Raw genomic sequence first — 21,815 nt, 5'->3', positions numbered from 1 at the left:
AACGTCATTGCAGTTTATGTAGATTTCTGAAAGCTATCATGCAATCAGTTATCTCAGACACCAAAGACTGTGAATATCAGTACCAATAACTAGAAAATCCTCCAAAACCCTGGCTAAAATAATCAGTAGACAAACCTAATTTGGTGACTACTCTGCGAGAAGTATAATGCGTCGACAACGCCTTAAGCTGGCAAGTTTGATGATTTGGACACCATAATCTCACTTCTAAGATTGAGGACAGACTTTATTAAGCATATCCCTTATAAAATACTCTACTCTCATTGATGCATTGTCTTCTCAAGGTTCATCCATTTCAAAGATCCTGAAATTTGGTGCTCAGTAGTGCAATAATACTACAGTGCAGTTAATACGGGTTGCTTTCTCTCCATGCTCAAACCTTTTTTTTTTTCTCCCAGAGATACCTCAACAGCTTTGATCAACCTATCTGCTAGTTATTTGCAATGACAGCTAGGCCAGCAAGCCAGCAGAGCAGCCAAACACAGCTGGTTGCTCAAGGTTTCTCTTTGCTGACTCAACGCTTAATTTTACAGTTGCAGCTTAGCACTTTTGCGCTAGGTCTGATAACATTGTTCTTTTCCCAACACATAGCTCCTTCTGTAACATCATCTTCAATTTTCCTCTGCAATTGTGAAAAAAGGTCTTTGGTCCCCTCTGTGTTTATTGATCACGCTCTACTGTTTGATGATTCAGTGCCTTGATTAAATCTTTGATTGCTTGTGCTATAAAATTACTAATTCTGCTTCACATGTCTTCACAGTGTTGTCAGTTACCAAGCCTCCTACCACAGAAACACCCTGGTAATTACTTTAATGCTGGTAATTCTCATCCAAGATGTTCTATTTATCTGCTTGCCCCTTCACTTACAAGTAAGCAATACTTAACTGTACCAAGGATTAAAAAAGATTCTTGAAATTATGGACTTGCTGACAGCTCTGACAATCTTAATGCTATCATGTTGCGATTCATCCACATGAAGTACAAGACATTAAAAAAGTCCAGTGACTACATTGTTTTTTGCCCCCTTTTTACAGGCCTATATGTCTGAACATTGAAAAAGATTTGGGAAATGCAGAAATAATTTCCTCTTTGGTAGACTGCATTTTAAGAAGAAAGATTCTGCTGCCAATGTTTAGTGATCTACAATGTGGTAATGTTAACTGAACTCTGATGAGAAGACCCATGGAACATTTTTAACACTTCGATAGCAACCCGTCTTCTGGTAAAAGAAAAAAAAAACAAAACAAAACCAAAACAAACCCTATATTGGTAATGATCATTCATTTTCCAGTCTTTCTAGGTCCAGGGAGAGAAGAAAATACATCACTGTTATGCCTTGATTAAATGTGCCCAAAGTAAACCACATTCAAACAGTTGAGGCACGTTGTCAGGCACTTGATTAGTAATTTCCAAAAGTGCTAAAATTAAGTTAATTGTTGACTTTTCTAGGAACAAAACCAAACTCGGGTATTATATGCTTTGGATTGAAAAGCTTCTGCTACGTTCCATTTTTATATATTGCATACAAGCAACACATTCTATTCAAAGATGTTTTAAATCCATTTATCTAAGGATAAAATAATAAACAATATTATTAATAACTTCACTTGTTGGGTAGTAATTAGCATCATTTTATAAGATGCTAATGGGAAAATGGGGGTGTACTGTGGTCTATACGTAATAGGAGATTTATATACACACACACTCCTATATATAATAGAAGATTACAGTACTTTTAAAGCAATTTGGATTTTCCTGAAGTGTACTCTAAATAGTCCAGTAAAAAAATTACACAATAAGCTTACTGACACAGACAAAATCTGGAACTTCAAATCCTAAACAGTAGCAATAATATTCTTTACTTACATAGAAACAAGGCTTGATTTATTTATTAAGCCATGGTTTTGTTTTGCAAGTCTCTGACTGCTTTATTAAGTGCTTTCAGATTTTTGCCTTTACATTGATATAGGCTTCTCCCTGATTTTGATATATAAACTGATAAAGCTTTTTATGACAGAAGCTATATTTCTACTACAGATTTTTCCAACAAGGATCTTTTCAAAGTATCTAGCTTATTATGTTGGGGTAGCTCATGAGAAGATGGCATCTTTTCTCTCTTGAAAACAGAGTATTTTATACAAGCTACAGTAAACTTTGACTGTGTAATGCAAGTAAATGAAATGACCATTAAACAAGGATGACCATGATAGACTAGTAGGCTGGGAAGAGAAAGATACATCCACTCCCCTGAACACAAGCAGCAAACCACTTCAATGCAGCAACCTGGGGAAAGTTTAAGGAGCATGCAATAGTTCACACAGACACAAAACTCAAAATCCATATATAGTTTTGTGAAAAACACAAGAAGCAGCAAAGTGACAAGTAACAACTGGGGTTTACCTTTTCAAAAATCAGCAATATCGCAATGTGAACTAGTGTTAATTATTAAAGTAAACATATAGAAGCAGCCTTAACTGACACTTTTCCTTGACCTAATGTTGCCACCTTTCAGGCTGCACACATCAATTTAAAACTTTGATTAAAATTGAAAACATACTACTTTTCCAATGACATCTTATGAAGAAGGACTGAGTTTTTCTCTTACGTTTCACCTTTTTTTTGTATCTTTGTAGACACCTGTCATAATATTAAACAGATTCAACTTTATAGTTCAGTGAACACCTTGTTTGTATCTCTACAGAAATTTCTATTCACCTAATAAATGACAGAGCCAAAAGATACCTGTCTGGAGAATAAACGCTGCTAAGAATCCTAAGAAGGTACATTTATGATACACAAGCAACAAAAGGGCAGTAGGACTGTGGGAAATGTAAATATTACAAATCTTTCTATCAACTCTGAATGGGAAGCAGTAAAGGAGACTATATAATCTCAGTTGCAACACACAAGACTGGAAGCTCTTCCATTCATTTTTTCTTAAATTATGGATTGGCTTCAAATAAGGTCCAGCTGGTAGTATGACAATTCAAAAAGCAAGAGGACGTCAATTTTAGATATTCATTCCACATGTAAGTTCACTTATTTAGAACTACCACATTTTAATTTTGGTTGATTTAATATTGCTTTTGGAAAAAAACTAGCAGCCTTTCACACTGCTTGCACTTAAAGTGTTATGTTAACTTCTAACAGAATAGTAGGTTAAAATTAATCAATTCTATGGATTTTTCCTTCCATACATAAGACAATATTATAGTAAAGGAACTACAACACAAAAGAAGATCAACGTGATTTGGAAATCATGATGAAATCATAAATTGTCATGATTTGGAACAGAGAACAGAAACTACAGCAAGGCAAACGTTTTAATATAAATTACTTAACTTTACAATATTTAGTTAGGTAGTGTTTGTGTTTAATATTTCCATTTTTTACTTCATTGTTATTATCCTTCTCAAACAAACTTCACTTTTGTAGTTCTGGAAGCTAATCCTAAATTATAATTATCCTACAGATGCTCAGGGTATACCGCAGGGAAAGCTTGCTGTTGAGAATATTTACAAGCCTACCTTACAAATAAATACTCTACCTTCTATGTAGAAAAAAGTGCTGCTGACCTTCTGAACTTCCACTACTACCACTTGAGCAAAGAGATCTCTGCTCTTTTTCTACTAATGCAAATCAATGTTGACTCTTTTGAATGCCATTCTTTGTTACTGATTGCAAGTTAAAAAAAATATCCAAAGAGTTAAAGGATTACAATTTCTTGTCTTTATGACTTTAAGTAAGAAATATCCACAAGCCCTGCCAAGGAAGCCTCTTGCTCCAAAGAGAAAGACTGCATCAATTAAAACTCAACAAATGTTTCATAAGAACTGTTCCTTATTTCCACACATGAAAAACACCTAGTATTGTATAAGACTAGTTCAAATAATCTCACATACCTGAGGGAGAATTATGAGCTGAAGCCAAAGACTTGGATTTTGAATCTGAAAGTCGAGAAATGCTATTGGCTCGAGTTCTAGCAGAAACTTTACTACTATCTCCTACTGATGTTAACCTTGCACCACTTCTGATAATAGCTTCTGGGGTACGAGATGAGGCAGTGCTTCTAGTTATTGTTGCTTCAGAATCACTACGTGCTGATAAAGAGCCAAGTCGAGTTCTGCGAGGTTGAGCAAGTAAGTCTATTCTGGAAATACTTCTCCTCCCTGATGGAGGTTTTGACGTAGAACTTGTAGTGGACACTTCGGAAGCCACTGAAGCCTTATCGGCATCAGCAAGCTCACTATCTGAGGCTTCACCAAGCCGTGCTCTGCGCAAGAGAGAAGTCCTTGTAGGACGAGGTCTTGGAAGAGTGGTAGATTTACTAGATTGCCCAAGTGCAACAGGAGAGGTTTTTGATTTAGCTGACTTTCCTTCCATCTTAGAATGTAAAAGTTCATCTGCTGAAGCAAAAGGAACTCTTCCATGTGATTTGCCAGAGTAGGTTTCCTGGTCAGATGATAAGATATCAGAAATGGCAGAATGAGGTACGCTGGATGTTTGGTCATCATCTGTCAAATCTACTGATGGTTGTCTCATTCTTCCACTGGATTGCACAGTTTTGCGAGCATCAGGTCTAGATGCACCATCTGAAGATCGACTTTTTGTTTTCTTTTCCATCTTTTCTCTGGCACTGGTTGCAGAAGATTTTAAAACATCCTTTGAAGGGGAACCAGACGAACATCTATCTTTATATAAGGTTGTAAAGCTCTTCCGCTTCTGTGTAGATTTTCTTTCAGTGTCACCAGTAACGAGACTGATTGTACTGGCTGTATCTACATCTGATTCTGGTGATATGGAATTATCTCTGTTATAGCTAGGAGTCTCAGGACCTTCATCAGTTTTATTTTCTTCACGCAATTTAGCTTCAAGGAAAGCCATTACAGCTTCTGTGTCTTTTAAAATGAGTGTTGTATCTAGACTAGAATCGGTGTCCATTGAATCACTTCTGTCACGTATTCTGTTTGCGGGTGCTAAAGGGGCAGCAGATCCACTTTGCTTATTAATGTGAGGAATAAGTTCTATAGGTATATTTGTGCTAGGCTTATCTATAGTAAAGCTACCTTGCCTCACTAATGGTTTTGAAGATTCCTTTTTTTCTCCACCAGATGCTTTAGGACTTTGTCCTTTAATAGTTTCTTCATTTTTTCTTCTTTTTGCCTCACTCTGCACCAATTTAATTTCTGCTTTATCTGTAACATGTCCAGGAGCTTTGTCTTGACTATCTGAAGTTTTGGGTAACATAGCAATCTCTTCCCTACCTTTCTCAACCTGGTTTGTAGCAGGTTTTGTAGAGGATAATTTTGTGGGTGTCCAGTGTCCTTGCTCCTTTCTTTCTTGTTGTTGAATTTTTGCTAAAGCTTGTTTCACCACGGAAGTTCCTCTGCCGGTTTCAACTCTCTCTTTACTGGAAGAGCTGGGGAAAGAAAAAACTTTGTCTCCAGTAGCTTTGGGTGAAAGACCATTCATTGTTCTGCTTGACTTAGCTATACTTCTGCCGTCAGCATCTGAGGCACGAACTGGAGTTTCTTTCTCCTGAAGTTCAGTGTCTTGCTTTTCACCTATTTCTGATCTCTGATGAGATATAGTTTTTACTTTTGAGCTTTCATTCACTTTCTCCTCTTTGGGAAGCTGTGGAAGTGTTCTTCTCTTTCGCTCACCTTGGCTGGTCATAGAAGCAGCTGAACCAGTGCTTCTGATGGAAATACCAGACTCACTGATGTCTGTGTCTAAAAATGAAAAAGAAAAAAAATATCTGAGAAGTCATTCAATAGCAAGGTAAATAGAAGCATTAAATTCTTAAGGCTGCGTAAGACTAATTGTCATGGTTTAAGCCCAGCCAGCAACTACGGGCAACCACACAGCTGCTCACTCACTCCTTCCTACCCTCAGTGGGATGGGGAAGAGAATCAAAAAATAAAAGTAAATCTCGTTGGTTGAAATAAAGACAGTTTAATAGGGCAGCAAAGGAAGAGAAAATAAATAACAACAACAATAATAATAATAAAAAATATATAAAAGAAGTGATGCACAATGCAATTGCTCACCACGCACTGACCAATGCCCAGCAGTCCCCAAGCAGTGATCTCTGCCCCCCAGGCCAACTCCCCCCTCAGTTTATATGTTGAGCATGATGTCACATGGTATGGAATATCCCTTTAGCCAGTTTGGGTCAGCTCTCCCGGCTGTGTCCCCTCCCAACTTCTTGTGCTCCTCCAGCCTTCTTGCTGGCTGGGCATGAGAAGCTGAAAAGTCCTTGACTTAGCGTAAGCACTACTTAGCAACAACTAAAAACATCAGTGTGTTATCAACATTATTCTCATACTAAATCCAAAACACAGCACTACACCAGCTACTAGGAAGAAAATTAACTCTATCCCAGCTGAAACCAGGACACTAATAAACCAACATAAAACAGAACGGAAAAAAAGTCAGTAGTCCATCCCTCTGTTCTATGGCAGGATCAATTATACTTTGACAAATACATGTTTAAAAACATTTCACAAGTTCTTAAAAATCTCAGCTGATGGAGATTTGACTACCCCTATAAGCTACCTGGGTAGATAACTCTTAAAATATTTTTCTTATTCTTTAACATCAGCTGGACTGTCTCCACTTTAGCCCATTAGTGCCTGTCCTATTCTCATTAGTCATAATTTCCTCTTTACAGGAAAGAATGGAAACACTCCTCTTATTACAGCGTGGAAACTCTGTTTGTGAATTACATTAACTACCTCTGAACTGTAATAAGTTGTACATAACTAGCTATGTTATTTCATTTCACTGTTGCAATACATTTTGTAATAAAACCCGAACAACATCATGTACTAATAAAATTCAGAATGGGTATCTCCTGATTGAAAAGATCACATATATCAGAAAAATATTTCTGTATTACTAGAAGTAGAATGTTAAGAGTGTCGTACAAAAGAACAGTTCATTGTACACAATCCAAAGTCCTGATACAGAGCATGTGTGTATGAAAGCAATGTCTAAAAGGTTGCAACGGAATTACTGCAATGAACCCTTTCCGGTTTATCACAGAGACGTGGCCAGGACAGAAAAAGCCATCTTCCAAAAGCGTACTTTCTAAAACTAACATATTGCAGAAAAAGGGAAGGAGTAATTTCAAAAGCAGGGTAAGACTGCAAAGACAGAACAAAATCCCCTCCTCCTGCTCTGCTGTAAACAGGCAGAATTTCTTCCCAAACATGGATAATTTTGGTTGTGATTGAACAATCGCCTGTTTGTGTGGCATCTTCAGCTAATTACTACCTTGCTGACACTCTGTGACTGTATACTGGGAAAGGGGGCACTTCATGAACATTTGTGTCATTCTTGCAGAGGGACTATGATATTTTTTTCCTGCTTCATTGTAATTTCAGTAGATACGTTCCATAATATGGGCTAGGATCACTCTCATGTAAAAAGGAAAGTTTTCATCGATAGAAGAATTTGAGCTACGTCAGATATGCTCTCTCTGAAATCACTCTTTTAGCCAGCTGTGTACACCAGGACCCTATATATGAATGTAGAGCTTTTATGCTCTCACAGTAGGTTAAAATAGGTACACAACAAATCACTGTTATAGCAGCACACCATTACGACAGGGAGGGGAAAGCAAGTCTTACATTCCTAAACACATTCAGCACCAGATTTCAAAGCTACTGAATAGAGTAAGATCCCCCCCTTGCCTGTTCCACAGCTCAAGGTCTTGAGACCTCCCCTCAAGGAAGAGGCTGCAGTGCTGGGAGACACTCTTCCAGCAGTGTTGTAAAGTCCTACTCATGAAGAAAGAACTTACTATGGTTGAGAAAGCAAAAAGAATGCTTTTAACCCATACAAGACACTGTAGTACAGAAATACACAGAAGTATAAAAAGCCTCAAAAGAATGAGTACTACTGCTAAAGCACTTTCATTGAATTCTTACTGGATATAGAATGCTCTTTAGGCAGAAAAATATGGCCATCCCATGAACTGCTGCAAGGAATAATTGATGATGAATACCCCCATTTTAGAACCAAACTTTATTTTTCCACAGTGATGACTCTGCCCTCCTTGCCCATTTAACAAACATAGCAATTGTGCTGTCAGAAACCAGCCTTTACTACTCAGAGAGAATATGAATTGCTCTATGAATTGCTCTGACTTCAAATGTTTGGACAGAAAATAATTCTTTTTGCAATTTCATTTGCCAGTTGTTGCAATATAACATGACATACTTACTAACACACATCTGTCAATTCACTTTTCACCAGGAGAAATGTATAAACAATTGCTCTGCATACCCTGTTGGGATCTTTCTGTCAAGGCTAGCCACCAACATTTATTGTTCCAGGAATATAAACCAGAGTATAGGGCTTCCCTCTCTGCAAGAATTCTCTAAGCACTTAATTGATTATCAACAATCATACCGTATGTATATAGTTGTCTATAATGTACAGTGGTACACATCTGCTATTTTCTACCTGAGCTCTTCAATCTTTTTCTCTTTGCACAGTGCCACACCTTTGATGAAGAATGCAAAATGACTCACACCTTTTTTTGTATAATCCGTGTTAGGACACTCATTTGAGAAGCAGGAGGTATCTCTGAAATCTAAGCAAGGTTTTCTAATTCCTGGACTATTTTTCTTGGAAAGTATAAAAAAATGGAAGGTTCAATGAAAAATCAATGTGATTGCTACCTGTGAAGTTTGACTTCTCTAAGACATACCTACCACACCAAATCTTTTACATATATTTAAGGCATGTAACTTGCTTCTTAGTGGATTTCAAACAGTCTTTGGTAGAAGAAAAGCGTGGAGTTGTTCAGCACTGCCTTTGGCTATACACGTTATGTGAAGTTTAACTACCAAGATTTCTAAAGAAAATACAGGCATCTAAGTCAACGAGACAGATTTTGTGAATTGGTCTTTGGACATACATATCAAATTGCATTTTCATTACATCTTTGATGTTTGAATGCTTTCTGGATTTCTCCTTAAGTATTTTAGAATTCTTGCAGTATGGATATGCACTACACAGTAGTTGCTTCACTTAAATCATAAAGTTCTTATAATGGTAAAAGAAGCATTCATCTCTGAAGAAGATCCTAGTTAGGGTCCCATCTGAAAGTGACAGTTTAAAACAATATAAAAACCCCAAAAAGCCCCAAGCCCCTGATTAACCACCCAAAGGATCAGTCTTGAGAGCTCTGATTTTAAGTGCTCTGTATGTATACCTGATCCTTCCAAATAGTGCAAAATTTGTTTCCATTATTCTATATACAAGGTATATCAGGTAATTTAATTTTTCCCCCTTCCATCTCCTTTGACTTTTAGTATACTATGCAAAGTTCAACTGCTATGAGGGGTGGAAAAGCTACTATAGAAGCAGCAGTTACTGATAAGAATTCTTCCATGCATTGATACAGAAGTCTGCATTGTGCAACATCAAAAGTAAAATTGCTTTGTAAGCTTCCCCAAAAAGTAAAATGAGACTGTGAAGTTGGAATGTATTTTATTGCTTGCTTTACTAAATGGCCTCACCTTCTATGATTTTAAAACCATGTGAACTTACTTCAAAAAGTAAATTATCAGAAAAATAACTGTATTTGATAAACCAGTTAATGAAAGTGTATGTAAGCATGTTTAATCTGCTGAATATGAACCCGAACAGAAATTCGGTTACTAATCAATACATAACAGCAGCTTCATTTTGGAAGAAATTTCCAATAATATTTCAATTTAATCTTTTTTTTTTTTTTAAGTAGTCAAGTTATTTATTCAACTTTAGAATTAAAAGTCATGTTTTTTCTTATCCTTTCACTGTGCCAGAATAATATACAGAATTAAAGCTAAACTCTTTTGTGAAGAAGCTAAATGGCTTTTTTCCAGTAAAGAATAAATTGTACAGGTAAGATCTATATACAGAACATAGCAAGTATCCAAATTAATTTATTAGTGTTATCTAAAATCCGAGGGCAATAAAATAAATATATCACAAATCCACTTAGGAAATGTATTTATTAGTTACAACTAAGTTAAGGTGTTGTAGGAGAAATAGAGGGAATTTGAAAGAAAAAAATATAATTATCACCTATGGGATTCAAGATTGAGCAGTTCAGACAATGGTTCAGTTCATCTAACCTGGGCTGGGAACAAAGAGAGTTATCTAAACTTACCAAGAAACCTAAAATTTGGGCAGAAAAATATGGAAAAACATAATTATTGGGTTTTTGCGACCCCCTCTTTATTTTTTTAAACATATCATATGGAATAGATAAACACTTTAGAGAAATCTCTATCACTACGCTTTTACACTGGTCTGAGGGCCTGAGGAAGGTGGCTGGGGAAAAAACAGCAAAAAACCCAAAGAACTTAGTAATAGGCAATTTTTTTTTCTGCAGAAGGCCTGACTGCTGGGCAGAGTGCTGGGACGAGGTTTGCCGTTAAGCAGCAAGAGAATCACATGGTTCCACTCTGAAAGCAGTAAAGACTTCGTTTTGTCAGTTGAAAATGCAGTCTTCTGAGAGACTAACTTATAGGTCAAAGACGTAGCTGGCTCTGAAATTGCAACAGACATGGATTCTTGAAAATCTGAAGAATGTCAGCAGCTATAACAATAAAAGTAGAGAACAGACATTACACTTGTGCATGTAACTCTGGGGAAAAAAGAAAGAAAAAAAATCCGACCTAGAACACTGCTCAGAACTATAGAAAAAAATAGTTTATTCTACTCACCAATGTCTAACAAGGTTATCTGGCATGTTCTGTAGATGGTAGTATATCTTCTGAAGTGGTGTACACAGAAGAGCATTTCTACTTCTAAACCACATCTTTTCCCCTAACCTTTTAAACTTTGTTTTGATGCTGAAAACTTCAAAGTCAGCTGGAATAAGAGGAAATACTGGAATTGCAGGACAAAAACATATCTCAAGTAGTAGACTGATAATTAGTTACTTCTTGATCACTAAACAGCATTATCACTTTCAGAATATGAAGCATTCATTAATATGACATCCCTTTGTCGTCACCAGTCAATTTTGTAATGAAGAGCTACATTAACTCCACCTCAATACACAACTACCAGCATAAGAATTACACTAGAATTCTGTGTTAAATCATCATCTCCAAGGTGAAATTGAGAGGAAGAAAAACAGCAGATGAGAAGTAAAGTAAGGTAAGCAACTCTTTTATAGCCAAGAGTGTAGATCTTAAAGAACCAACCGTTTACAATAAGAAATGTGAATAGTTTAACTAAGGAGAGACATAGCCCAAACATCTGCCACTCACAAGGAAGGGAGATAAAAGTTGTTCATTGCCAAGAAGGTTTCTATGGTTTTCAAGAAACATAGGGGTTTTTTGTTTCCGAGATAAGGAAGTATGCTATGCTTCAGCTGAATAACAACTGAGTAATGAAGTCTCAAGTTGGACTGTTTAACTATTAATCCACTAAAGCAGTGGATTTTGGGGTCAGTACTGAGAAAAATGTAAGGAAAGAAACATACTACGCACACCAACCCAAAGTGCATTCAAGTGAACATTTCTTTAATATTAAACAGGTTTTGTATTTTTTGTTTTAGTTATTCAGTTTAATATTGGCACTCTTCTACCATGCCAAACAACACTACCGTTGAGCTCGTTTTTATGCTGTTTCTTTTCAATAACACGAACAAATTTCTGGTGAAGATGAGGTACCAAGAGTAAAGAAAACTGCTTATGTAGATACCCAATCGTTCTTGTCTCCCTTTCATAGGTTTCTTCAACTTATAATAAGAACAGCTTTTAATACCGTTTTCTAATGGAGCAGGCACAGATGACTCCAATCTGATGTCATCTTGGTCATGACGTGTGTGATTAGCAGCCAAACTGGCCCATTGTGATACCCAACGTTTACTTCCAGGGGCAGTAGAAGTTTCCTAAAGAAGAAAAAAAGCAGAAGAAAAATTACAACTGTTTGATAAAAAACATGTCCTCTTTCCAGGTTTTTCCTGAACAGAGATGTCAGACACTATTTTCCTGGAGAAAACTGAAAAAGGAGTTTACCTCACTAAATTTTAGAGTTACCAGCTCTAGAATGGCAAACAAACAAGTAAACAAAATTTATATAGTTGCAGAATCAGTACAGAATAAACAGCTTTCCTAGTGCAGTACACTTCTAAACACCAGGACCTATATAAAATATACTATAACATGTGCTAGTTTTAAAACCAGGTTATTTCAGTCCTCAGCTCAGAAGGGTAGGAAAAAAACATGGGGTGTAGGTGTTCAAAAATTAAAAACGTGCTTCAAGATGAGAAAGTGACATTTTACCAGTTTAGAAGACCCTCTTGTTCAGAAGAAATATTGTATTTACTTCATTACAGAAAGACTACCTTAAGGACTGAAAGAGTAAGATAACTTGTGATGGAAAGGAAGGAAGATCAGATTATTTGTTTGGCCTAAACAAAAAAAAGAAGCAAAGATTAGTTTTAAACCACTCTACTGGGTAACAGTAAAGTCAATGTAATCAGTATCTGATCATTTTTTGCAGCTGACTTAGAATGGAAATTAATTTACTTTCTTGACAATAAGCCTTTTGAAACCTTGAACATTTTTAAAATGTAAAAAAACTAAATATAAAATTAAACCATCTTTTTATGTTGTGTTGTTATAGTAGCTTAAGTTCCCGCCCTCCCCCCAAACTAACTTCTAAATACAATGCAATATAACTGCTTTATCCAATATATCATAGTCTCTCTTGCTCATGTCTCCAAAAAAAAGACAGCAGGCAACTGTCGATGCATGTACATGCACACATGCACACACAAACATAGCATACAGTTGTCAAAGGCTTTATAGAAGTTTACACATGTAATTTATTGGATTCAAAAGAGAAAGCACTGCAAATGACAGAAGTCACTGACTACAGTTACAAAGGAGTTACGTAACCATAGACAAGTTAAATGAGAAATCACAATTCAAGATCAGAAAAAGAGATGGGAAGGACACAGATACCAGTAACTTGCTTAATAAGGAAATTTGTTGGGGCTATTTCAAAGGCTGGCTGAAGCTCTGCGGCCTGTTCAAATTCTGGCACTTCTATTCAGAACACTGATTTTTGCCCAATGCCTTGGCAACTCTGGGATTCTAGTCTTTGACCAGAAACCAACTCTCTAAATTTTATAAAATTTATTTAGCGGGAATGGAATAGTGAACAATGTCATCTAGTATATGATCACTTCTTTGAAATCAAAAGTTACTCAGGCATTTGAGAAGACTTGAATTTATGATCTTGAATTTCTCCTGATGAAATGGATGACCCTAATTAATGCAAACAAGTGCAACTTCACAAATCTCTTTCAGAATACTATGAATGTAGTAAGTCAGAGATGCTCCAAATAATTTGTTTGAACTATTATTCAAATTTCCACATTATAAATTCATTTCTTAGAATCAAAATGTTACAAAATTGAAGTCTAATAACTGAAAAGGAAGGCAATTCAATGTTTCTGTTATTTATGGGCATTTCTGAACACAATGCAAGGAAAAGGGTGCTAGAAAGAATATTACCAAAAACCCATGCAAAAATGTACAGCATTTATGCATTGACAGCTACTGCTGAAGCCTCATTTTTCTTTCATATCTCTTTCTTTTCTGTATTTCCTGTCTGTACTAGTGAACTTCCATCTTTAATAAAACACTTAATTACAGCCAAAATCAAATATGATAGACATCTCAATTATCTTTGCTATAGAAAACTCCAACTAGTTCCTAGTGAACCACCTAAGCAATTCCAGAGATACAGATATGATATGTATTGGAAATCTGAATTCCACTTCAAAATAGAGAAATATATTAAGACTTTGCAGATTAACTACAGTAAAGCAGCATGATAAATTTTCTCTGAAAGTAATTACGCTGCCACAAAAACATTTTCTACATAGCAGTGGATGTAAACATGTTTTGCCAACTCTGTATATACAAGCACAAACAACACAGCTATGAAAAGCAGTTTGACAGTAGTTTGAGCACATCCAAAAGGTGAAAGGTTTATAAAACACACATTTAAAAAGTCACATTCAGTTATCCTAATGTTCTTCCTATAATCCATATCAATTTGCATCCTACAGGCTCTCAAGCAAGCAATCCTCCAAATCTTCTCTCGAATACCAAAAGGAATTTCCTAGTATTTCAGAAAAGCTGGGTTTACGTAAGAGATACCAGCCTTTTAACTTCGTCTTAAATGTGCTTTCCCTTATGCTTATCACATATACAAACTAAATTGGAGTAACAGATCTTCACAAAATGTACCAATGGATTTCTGTGGATTTATTATTCAGACTGAAGATTTGGGGCTTCAGGATCTACATCTGAAAAAAACCCCACCCCCCCCACACATGACACGTGGAAGCATCTCCAATACTTGACATTTCAGAGCAGAATCTTATTTTTTAAAAAATAAATTTCAATAAGCTGAATAAAAAAAAATAAAATAAAATTCATCTCTTCAGACACATACTCCAGTCATCCAGTCATCTCATGTTGTAAGAATCATATCATGCCATCCTTTCATAAATTGAAGTGGCATCTTAAAAGCAGCTCTTTTAGTCCCTCCCCACTCTACCTGCTTCAGAACCATACTCCTCCAGGGGTGATGATCGGTTTAAGTATTTCCATACTTACTTTATTTAGAGCCAATGACTTCACATTTGTTCCTGGAACAACACTGACATCTATCTCAAATAGTTCTTTTTCCTTCTGTTGCATTTACTCCACTTATACAGCAAAACCCAGCAATTGTACCCATCTCAGCTACTACTTTGCTAGACTAAATGAATTGTATCAATCTTGTACCTTCTCTAGTCTTGTATTTACACTTCTTCACCAAGAATGGTAACAATTCTAGTGCTAGCATTTCAGAGGCAGTTTCACCAACACTTTCTACCATGGCAACAACACTGCCCTTTTCTTCTGTCAATACATTTTCCAGGGTATAAAAGGGTCGTATTTGCCTTTTCACAGCCATATGACATTGGTGACACAATCATCCTACGTTTCAGTATAGCATTTAAATTCAAACAAAAAGTAAGTATCAAACTTCAGACTGAATGGTTTGCTCTACAGAAGGACAGGAAATTAGTCCAATTAGAGAGGACAAACAAAAGGAAATACAGCCTCTAAATACACACAGCAGCTCTGCACTTCTAAGAAGCTATATAGCAAATATTTACATGAATGAAGTTATTCAGTATTCAGAATGTCAACAGTATTATTTATTTTATCTTCAGTGGGAAAGACGTGAAATGGGCATTCAAAACAGGAAAAGGAACATTGTAGTCAATGGCACTGATGACCTTGCAGATGCAGAACCAGGTTTCTAACTGTGCTGCAGTCTCAACAGAAAATTAAAAAAACCCAAACCCACAAATCAAACAAAACCCAGGTATGTCCTTAAGAAGCACATCAAAGACAATGTTGATAAACCATGTACATTATTTAAGAACTGTGCTTAGTATAGGTAACTGGCCACTGAACATTAAATGGAAGCTAGATGGATAAATCATAGCCCAAATGTCTGCAGTATTTTTGTTAATTGAGCGCACATCGTAAGAATAAATAACAACAACAACAATAATATTCTCTTTGTTCTCTATCTTATTTAATTTTTGTTCTTAAATCACACTTACCTTGGTTGGCAAGTGGCAGCTTATAATATAGAAAATAAAAACATTTAAATATTTTAAAGAGATGAATTTAGTATTTTTACTGGCTATCTCTAATCATTGAAAAGGCAAGAACCAGTGCATGCAGGCTCAATCCAACTGTCAGACATTCACTCTGCATTTTATTTAGTCTCATGACATACACTACTCCGAAGTACCAAAGCTTGTCATATCAAAGGAAAAGCTGTGAATTTCTTTACAAGACAAGCAGTTTTTTAGGTCCTTTCCAAGCATGTGATTCATGATACTTCACAAGCCCTGTAAAGTTAAGATATTTGAGTTCAGAATAATCTTTCAATCCCCAAATTGTTTTTATAAAATCTTCATAATTTCCCAAGCCATCTTTGCCATATTCCTGAATTGAAATCTCTGAAATTTTTACTCTCTTTTTCTATGTCAATCGTGTTCTGAATTCACCTCATTCTGCTAAATCATCCATAGTTACAACTGTGATGGGCAGCTGGAACAAGGTTCACCCACAATCTGAGTGGATGCAAGCCTGGAACACTGAGCTACCCTGAGGTTCCTGACTATTTAGCCAAGATCTTCAATAAGGTTAACTTATGACCTGCAGCTCAGTAATGCAGTAAGTCTTCCAAAAACCACAAGCAGAAAAGCTTGTATATAATGAGAACATGATATCCATATACTTTACAAATCAAACACATTTGCCTCTCCCTTTCCTAATGATAAAACAGAGTGTAAGATTTGGTAATAAGACTTTAAATATTACAGTCTTCTCTCAATAGTTATCCTCATGATTATTTTCCCATTATGATACTACAAAAACACACCTTTATTTTTCTGAATCAGCTTCTTTTACTTCTACATACGTATCAACTGACTTCTGTTTTTAACTTTCTCTGCTAAGTTTTTTTCCATCTTCATCTGTCTTCAACTCTTATAACACTAATTCTTGCTATATCTACATTGCTTATGTCAGTTTTGATCCTTTACCTACCAAACAATTTTCCTTTTTTCCCCCTATAATGCTGCGTAATAATCTTGTAAATTAAGACTATGCCAAATAACCCATTCCCTTCCCAATGTATGAAGACCTTTTCATTCAGCAAAGCATCCACAGTAATAAAAAGGCATCATTCTTGTAATTTCAATCTAAATCAAAGCAAGTTTTAGTATGCCATTGCCAGAAGGATTCTTAAACTTGCCCTATAATTGCAGAAGTCTGTCTTCTAAAATCAAGCCCTGTTATTTGTAAAATATGACACCTGAAAAGCTCAATTATGTTTATAAAATAAATCATACTTTCTTCTGCTGCTTATGAAATCATAGAAATGGGAAAAATATAAATCCTTTAAATAATCTTGAAAACTGGTATGGCACAAGAGAGCTGAATGCTGCAAAAGGCATGAAAAAGAAGAGAGGGAAAGACTGTGGTTACAGATCCTTGCAAAGAAGTAAGGTGAAAGGCAAAGTGTCAAAGTGTGTTGAATTCTTCCACACGATATGCTCATGCTGTATGCCAATAATACTTGAAGTAATAACCTTAGAGAAACTATTCAAAGATACTAATCTAGATACACTAAGTATGTTACTGTATCAAGACTGCATAGTAGCTAAAATATGACCATGATAAAGAACACCTTCTCTAGGGAAACAAATTCCTAGATACTAAAACCAATGTATTTGCATGGCAGGCACACAAAGTCACACTTTAAGCTCTTGATATATTCCAGAAAATTTGCTTAAAGTTTGCTAATTTACAGGATCATACTTCAGAAACAGTTCGCCATGGTAAGCACAAGTATGGTGTGCTTTGTTACTGTTACCAGATTAATTCTGCTCCAGCGTAAGCCTGTTCTGTTCCCAACACATTTCAAGTTACAGTTTATCCCTCACAACGATACCAGAATGTCTCCCAAGATTTCAATATGAAATATGATTAACATCTAGCTTGTGTGCGTGTTCTGAGTCATATATAAAGAACAGCATTTTCCTTTGCCTAATCTTTCACCAGCTGATTAAATTATACTGCTTCTGAGGCAACTAACATAAGTGACTCCTCATGAGTGGCATCTCACTTCAGAACTCAAACCGTGAATGTAAAAACATGAAGTCCTCTGGCTTGGGGAAAAAATCTGAAATGTATTATCCACCATTTCTTCCCTAGCTGACTTTGTATCGCACATTAAATGCATACACCTTATTTCTGAAGTTTAATATAGTTACTTGCTTTGGGCTATAAAACATAATCAGCTTTTCCTCAGTTCTGCTGCATAACTTACAAGAAGCGTATACTGTACAAGTGTATGTTGCAAGGAAGCTCCTGCTACATTTCCAACACACTGGTGTTAGTGCACTAAGAAAGGTAGCAAAATTTAAAACACCTTCACAATGTAATGTGGCTGTCTCTGACAGAGAAGTTTTGATAATGCAATAAAGGCCTAAGAAAAATGAAATACTTATAGATCAAGCTAATGTTTTCTAGGCAAGGCTTTGTTTGCTGTTTAACACTTACTGGTCAGTTATTAGTGCTCTCTCTTATTGGAAGAAAAAAGAAGACCATCAAAAATTAAATTCTACCTCTGTGTCAAGAAATCCAGTTGTACTCAGTGGTCTTTTTTCTTCCAGCACTACTGTAGCAGAACTTATAGCCCAATCTTTTACTAAATCTTTCTGGTTCTCGTTGATAACAGGCCTATTATAATCCTGGCTGTCATCCACTCCAAATACCTGAAAATGAAACAAACCATTACATACATTAACCCAATACCATCCTGATACAATGTTCAATGTTAATGGATGGATGGTGGCATGCTGGAGAGTGAGTTTAAACAGGTTGTTGTATTATGCTTATCTGTCATCTTGGTGAAATCTACAAATTAAACAGAAGAAATATCTACAGCAATTAAAAAAAGAGCAGAAGTCTATGTCAACACTGTGAAAATTCAAGCAACTGCTAGTTGGAATGGTCAGATATGAAAAAATGACACTGATGAAAAAAACAAAAGGTAAAGGCAAAATCATTACAAAAATCATTTTACACTCCATTTCCCAATTAAGGAAAAAAACCAGTAACTGGAACACCAAATTTTCAGATTTTTACTATTATCTAGTGAAAACAAGAAATACAAATGCTTACATCTGCTACTAACATGCTTGTTGAATTATTTCTCTAATCCAAACAAAATTTCAGTTTTTCATTTGTTAGGGACTTAGCAGATGTTAGAAGTCCACCAGGTCTCACAAACCATGCAGACTCATCTCATTCAAGATGTGACTTGCCACAGTTCTACTACACTGCTTCCTACTGATGCTTGTATTAATCCCTTCCACTTGTGATAGAGTAATTTTCCCATGACTTTTTAAACCATTACTCAAAGAAAAATACTGGAAAAATGTTATTACCACAGCAATTTAGTAATAAGGACTTAAGCAGGAGAGCCAGCACATTGCCTGTCAAATTTCTCATGAGTCATAGATACTAAGGAATATGAATTGCCTTCAGAATTGATGTATACTTCAAAGGTATTTTAGAGAATATTTTGTATCTTGGAAACATATCATTTACAAAATGTATAAATTTTTGCCTAAGAAATAAATTCACTACTACTAAGGACTTGGAGATTAAAAAAAATTACAGAATAAAAATGGAACACTCCCCCCTCCTCCCCCCCCCCCATTAAAATTGGCTGCTAAAAAGAAACTGTTAGCATCAAAAATTGTTTTGTCTTAGAGAAAGACAAAAAAAAAAAGGGAAGAAGGAAATGACCTTGACAGATGCTATCATCTTGTAAAAAACACTACTAGTGAAAAAGAGGAAGAGATATACAGAATTACTTTTTCCCCCGAAACTGTTTTGTAATTCAGTTTTGCACAGCAAAGCTAGAGGACTAGTTTATTAAAATTCTGAACAAGGTTAGTGTTTTTAAAATAGATTCACCACTAGATGGCCACAAACCATAATTTTTTTTAGTGTCTGAGAAGCAGATGAAGGAAAAAAAAAAAAAAAAAAAGTTAGGCACCCTGTCATTCAACTGCTGCTTATGATCTACTGTGTCCAGAAAGATGTTGCTATAGCATTTATACATTTATAACTGAGGAAGCTTTTTCAAAAGCATTGGATTTGTATTTTGCTCTCGTGCAAAAAGCCTGCTTTCTGCAGCTCTAAAACTGAGGCAATGCTCCCTAATTTTCAGTTAATACATAAATCATGTCTAGATATACTTATGCACTATTTGCTTAAGAGTATTTCATAAATTTCTTTTCTTAGAAATAAGTATGATACAACTTATGTTTTCTCTTTAATGATATACTTTTGATTTGTACAGTTATAGCAATTTTTGAGGACAGAAACCAGTTCTCTTTCACTACCTCCCTCCTTTGAATATATCGCTACTCTGCAGCCACTTTTTTCCTTGTTTAACGTAGTTCCATTGATTACAGAGTTTTACATTTTCTTTTAAATGAAAGGAAATTCTGATTTTATTGCATAAGCACCTAAAGGAAAATATTAATACAACACTTCCATATCTAATCAGGACTACAGGACTAAATTGCTGCCTGTAAATTGCTTCATATTATCTGGTGGCACATTCATTTACCATGTCAAATTTCTTGTATCACAAACAACAGCTCCTGAGGCTTCTTTCTTTCAGTCCTACCTTTTCTAGGATTGAAGTCCTACTCAAGCAAATTTTATTATTCTTCTCCTAGTACTGAAATTACTGCAAAACCAAATTTGAATATTGCCTGTTTCTTCTGTGAAAGGTAAAAGCAGCAGCAATAAGACTCAAGGAATAGATTTACCTCCTAGTACTACTCTTACTGCTCCCTCTGTATATATAGTGGGGATATCATAGGCAGGAAAAAATATGCAAAATATTTGGGGACACTACTATTAGAAATAAAAGGAAAGCATCCCTTTCAATAAATGTGTATTTTCGCACTACACATTCATTCTACATGTAGGAGCACTGGTAAGTGCATGCACCTGCCCTAAGTTCCATCGCTACACAACTGTAAAGCTCCTCTTCTCAGCAAGAAAGAAGATTCCCCCAAGTGTGATCTAGCCCAAAGACTAAATTTCAGAACTGTGATATACGAAAACCCTTTGAAAACAATGCCATTAATACATAATTAAGAATTTAAATATGAAAACTATGCAAAAGATAAAACAAATCATGTTTAATATTTGACAAAATTTAGAACATCACTTACACGCCTGTCATACATCTGCAGAAAATTAATACTATCAGAATTTCAGGATTAACCAATCCACTTAATACTGTTCACCAAATAATGAGAATATACCCTCAACAGAAACAGCCATGGAATAACCTGAAGGTTTCTGCTGGAAATCGTGTCTCTGCCATTTAGAAAAATGCAACTTGTACTTTATGGGTTGCTATGATAAGGTATGTGTACAAACAGTGGGCTATTGTGATTGAAGCCTTAATGGAGAAAGACCTGTATCTTCCTACAAAGACTGAATGACATTCTTCAAGGCTTCCAATTCTTCAGATGTTTCTGTTCTTTAAATATCTTCATGATTTTAAAGTCATTTAAGGAAGATATTAATGCTGGTTTTTAAACAGATGTCATTTAAAAATGAAACTACCAGAGAAAGATTATTTCTAAGCTAACAGCTTCGCATAAGCAATCATTCTGGAAAGTTAGTTTTCTGCCCTGCTCTGCCTTATTACTGTTTATTTTTATGAAATTATATTTTAGCAGAAAGAGTAGATTATTTCATAAAGCTACAAAACAAAACCCAGGATAATAATTTTCACAGAATCTCTGAAATCTGACTGACGGGGAAAAAATCTAGGCACTGCACCAATCTGCATCATTACATGGGGTTCCTGCAGGGTCTCTGCCACAGAGCTGTAATGGTGGAACTATCAGAAACATATAAACTGTGGTGGTGGTGTTTAAGAATAGCTACTTTATTGTTATGAAGCATGAAGCAACTTCCCTTGCAAATCAGGACATTTTGAATGGCAGGGGAACGACAACAATATTGTTGTAGAAAGCCAAGCCCCATCTGTGAAATGTAGTCAGCATAATTTTGTTTAACCTGCCATCAAGTTGACCTCTTAAGCAAATGGATTAACAGGTGATAGTCAGACTGCATCCAGTACTG

At 35.7% G+C, this 21,815-nt stretch overlaps 1 protein-coding gene across 7 annotated transcripts in view; it reads right to left on the bottom strand.

Moving 5' to 3' along the window:
• CEP170 (centrosomal protein 170) overlaps positions 1-21,815 on the bottom strand; it is a 106,266-nt gene that overhangs the window by 22,088 nt on the left and 62,363 nt on the right. For 6 of the 7 annotated variants that reach the window (XM_069800620.1, XM_069800624.1, XM_069800625.1 and 3 more), the window contains 3 exons: positions 18,254-18,403; positions 11,797-11,923; positions 3,921-5,750 (listed from right to left, as the gene is read on the bottom strand). In XM_069800620.1, coding sequence (XP_069656721.1) covers positions 3,921-5,750; positions 11,797-11,923; positions 18,254-18,403 — 2,107 coding nt within the window. The remainder of the gene's footprint in view (positions 1-3,920; positions 5,751-11,796; positions 11,924-18,253; positions 18,404-21,815) is intronic. The other variant, XM_069800626.1, reaches the window with a different exon arrangement.

The sequence above is a fragment of the Haliaeetus albicilla genome, chromosome 13 (assembly GCF_947461875.1).
Source record: "Haliaeetus albicilla chromosome 13, bHalAlb1.1, whole genome shotgun sequence".
Lineage (NCBI taxonomy): Eukaryota > Metazoa > Chordata > Aves > Accipitriformes > Accipitridae > Haliaeetus > Haliaeetus albicilla.
This window is presented reverse-complemented; position numbering and strand designations above follow the sequence as displayed.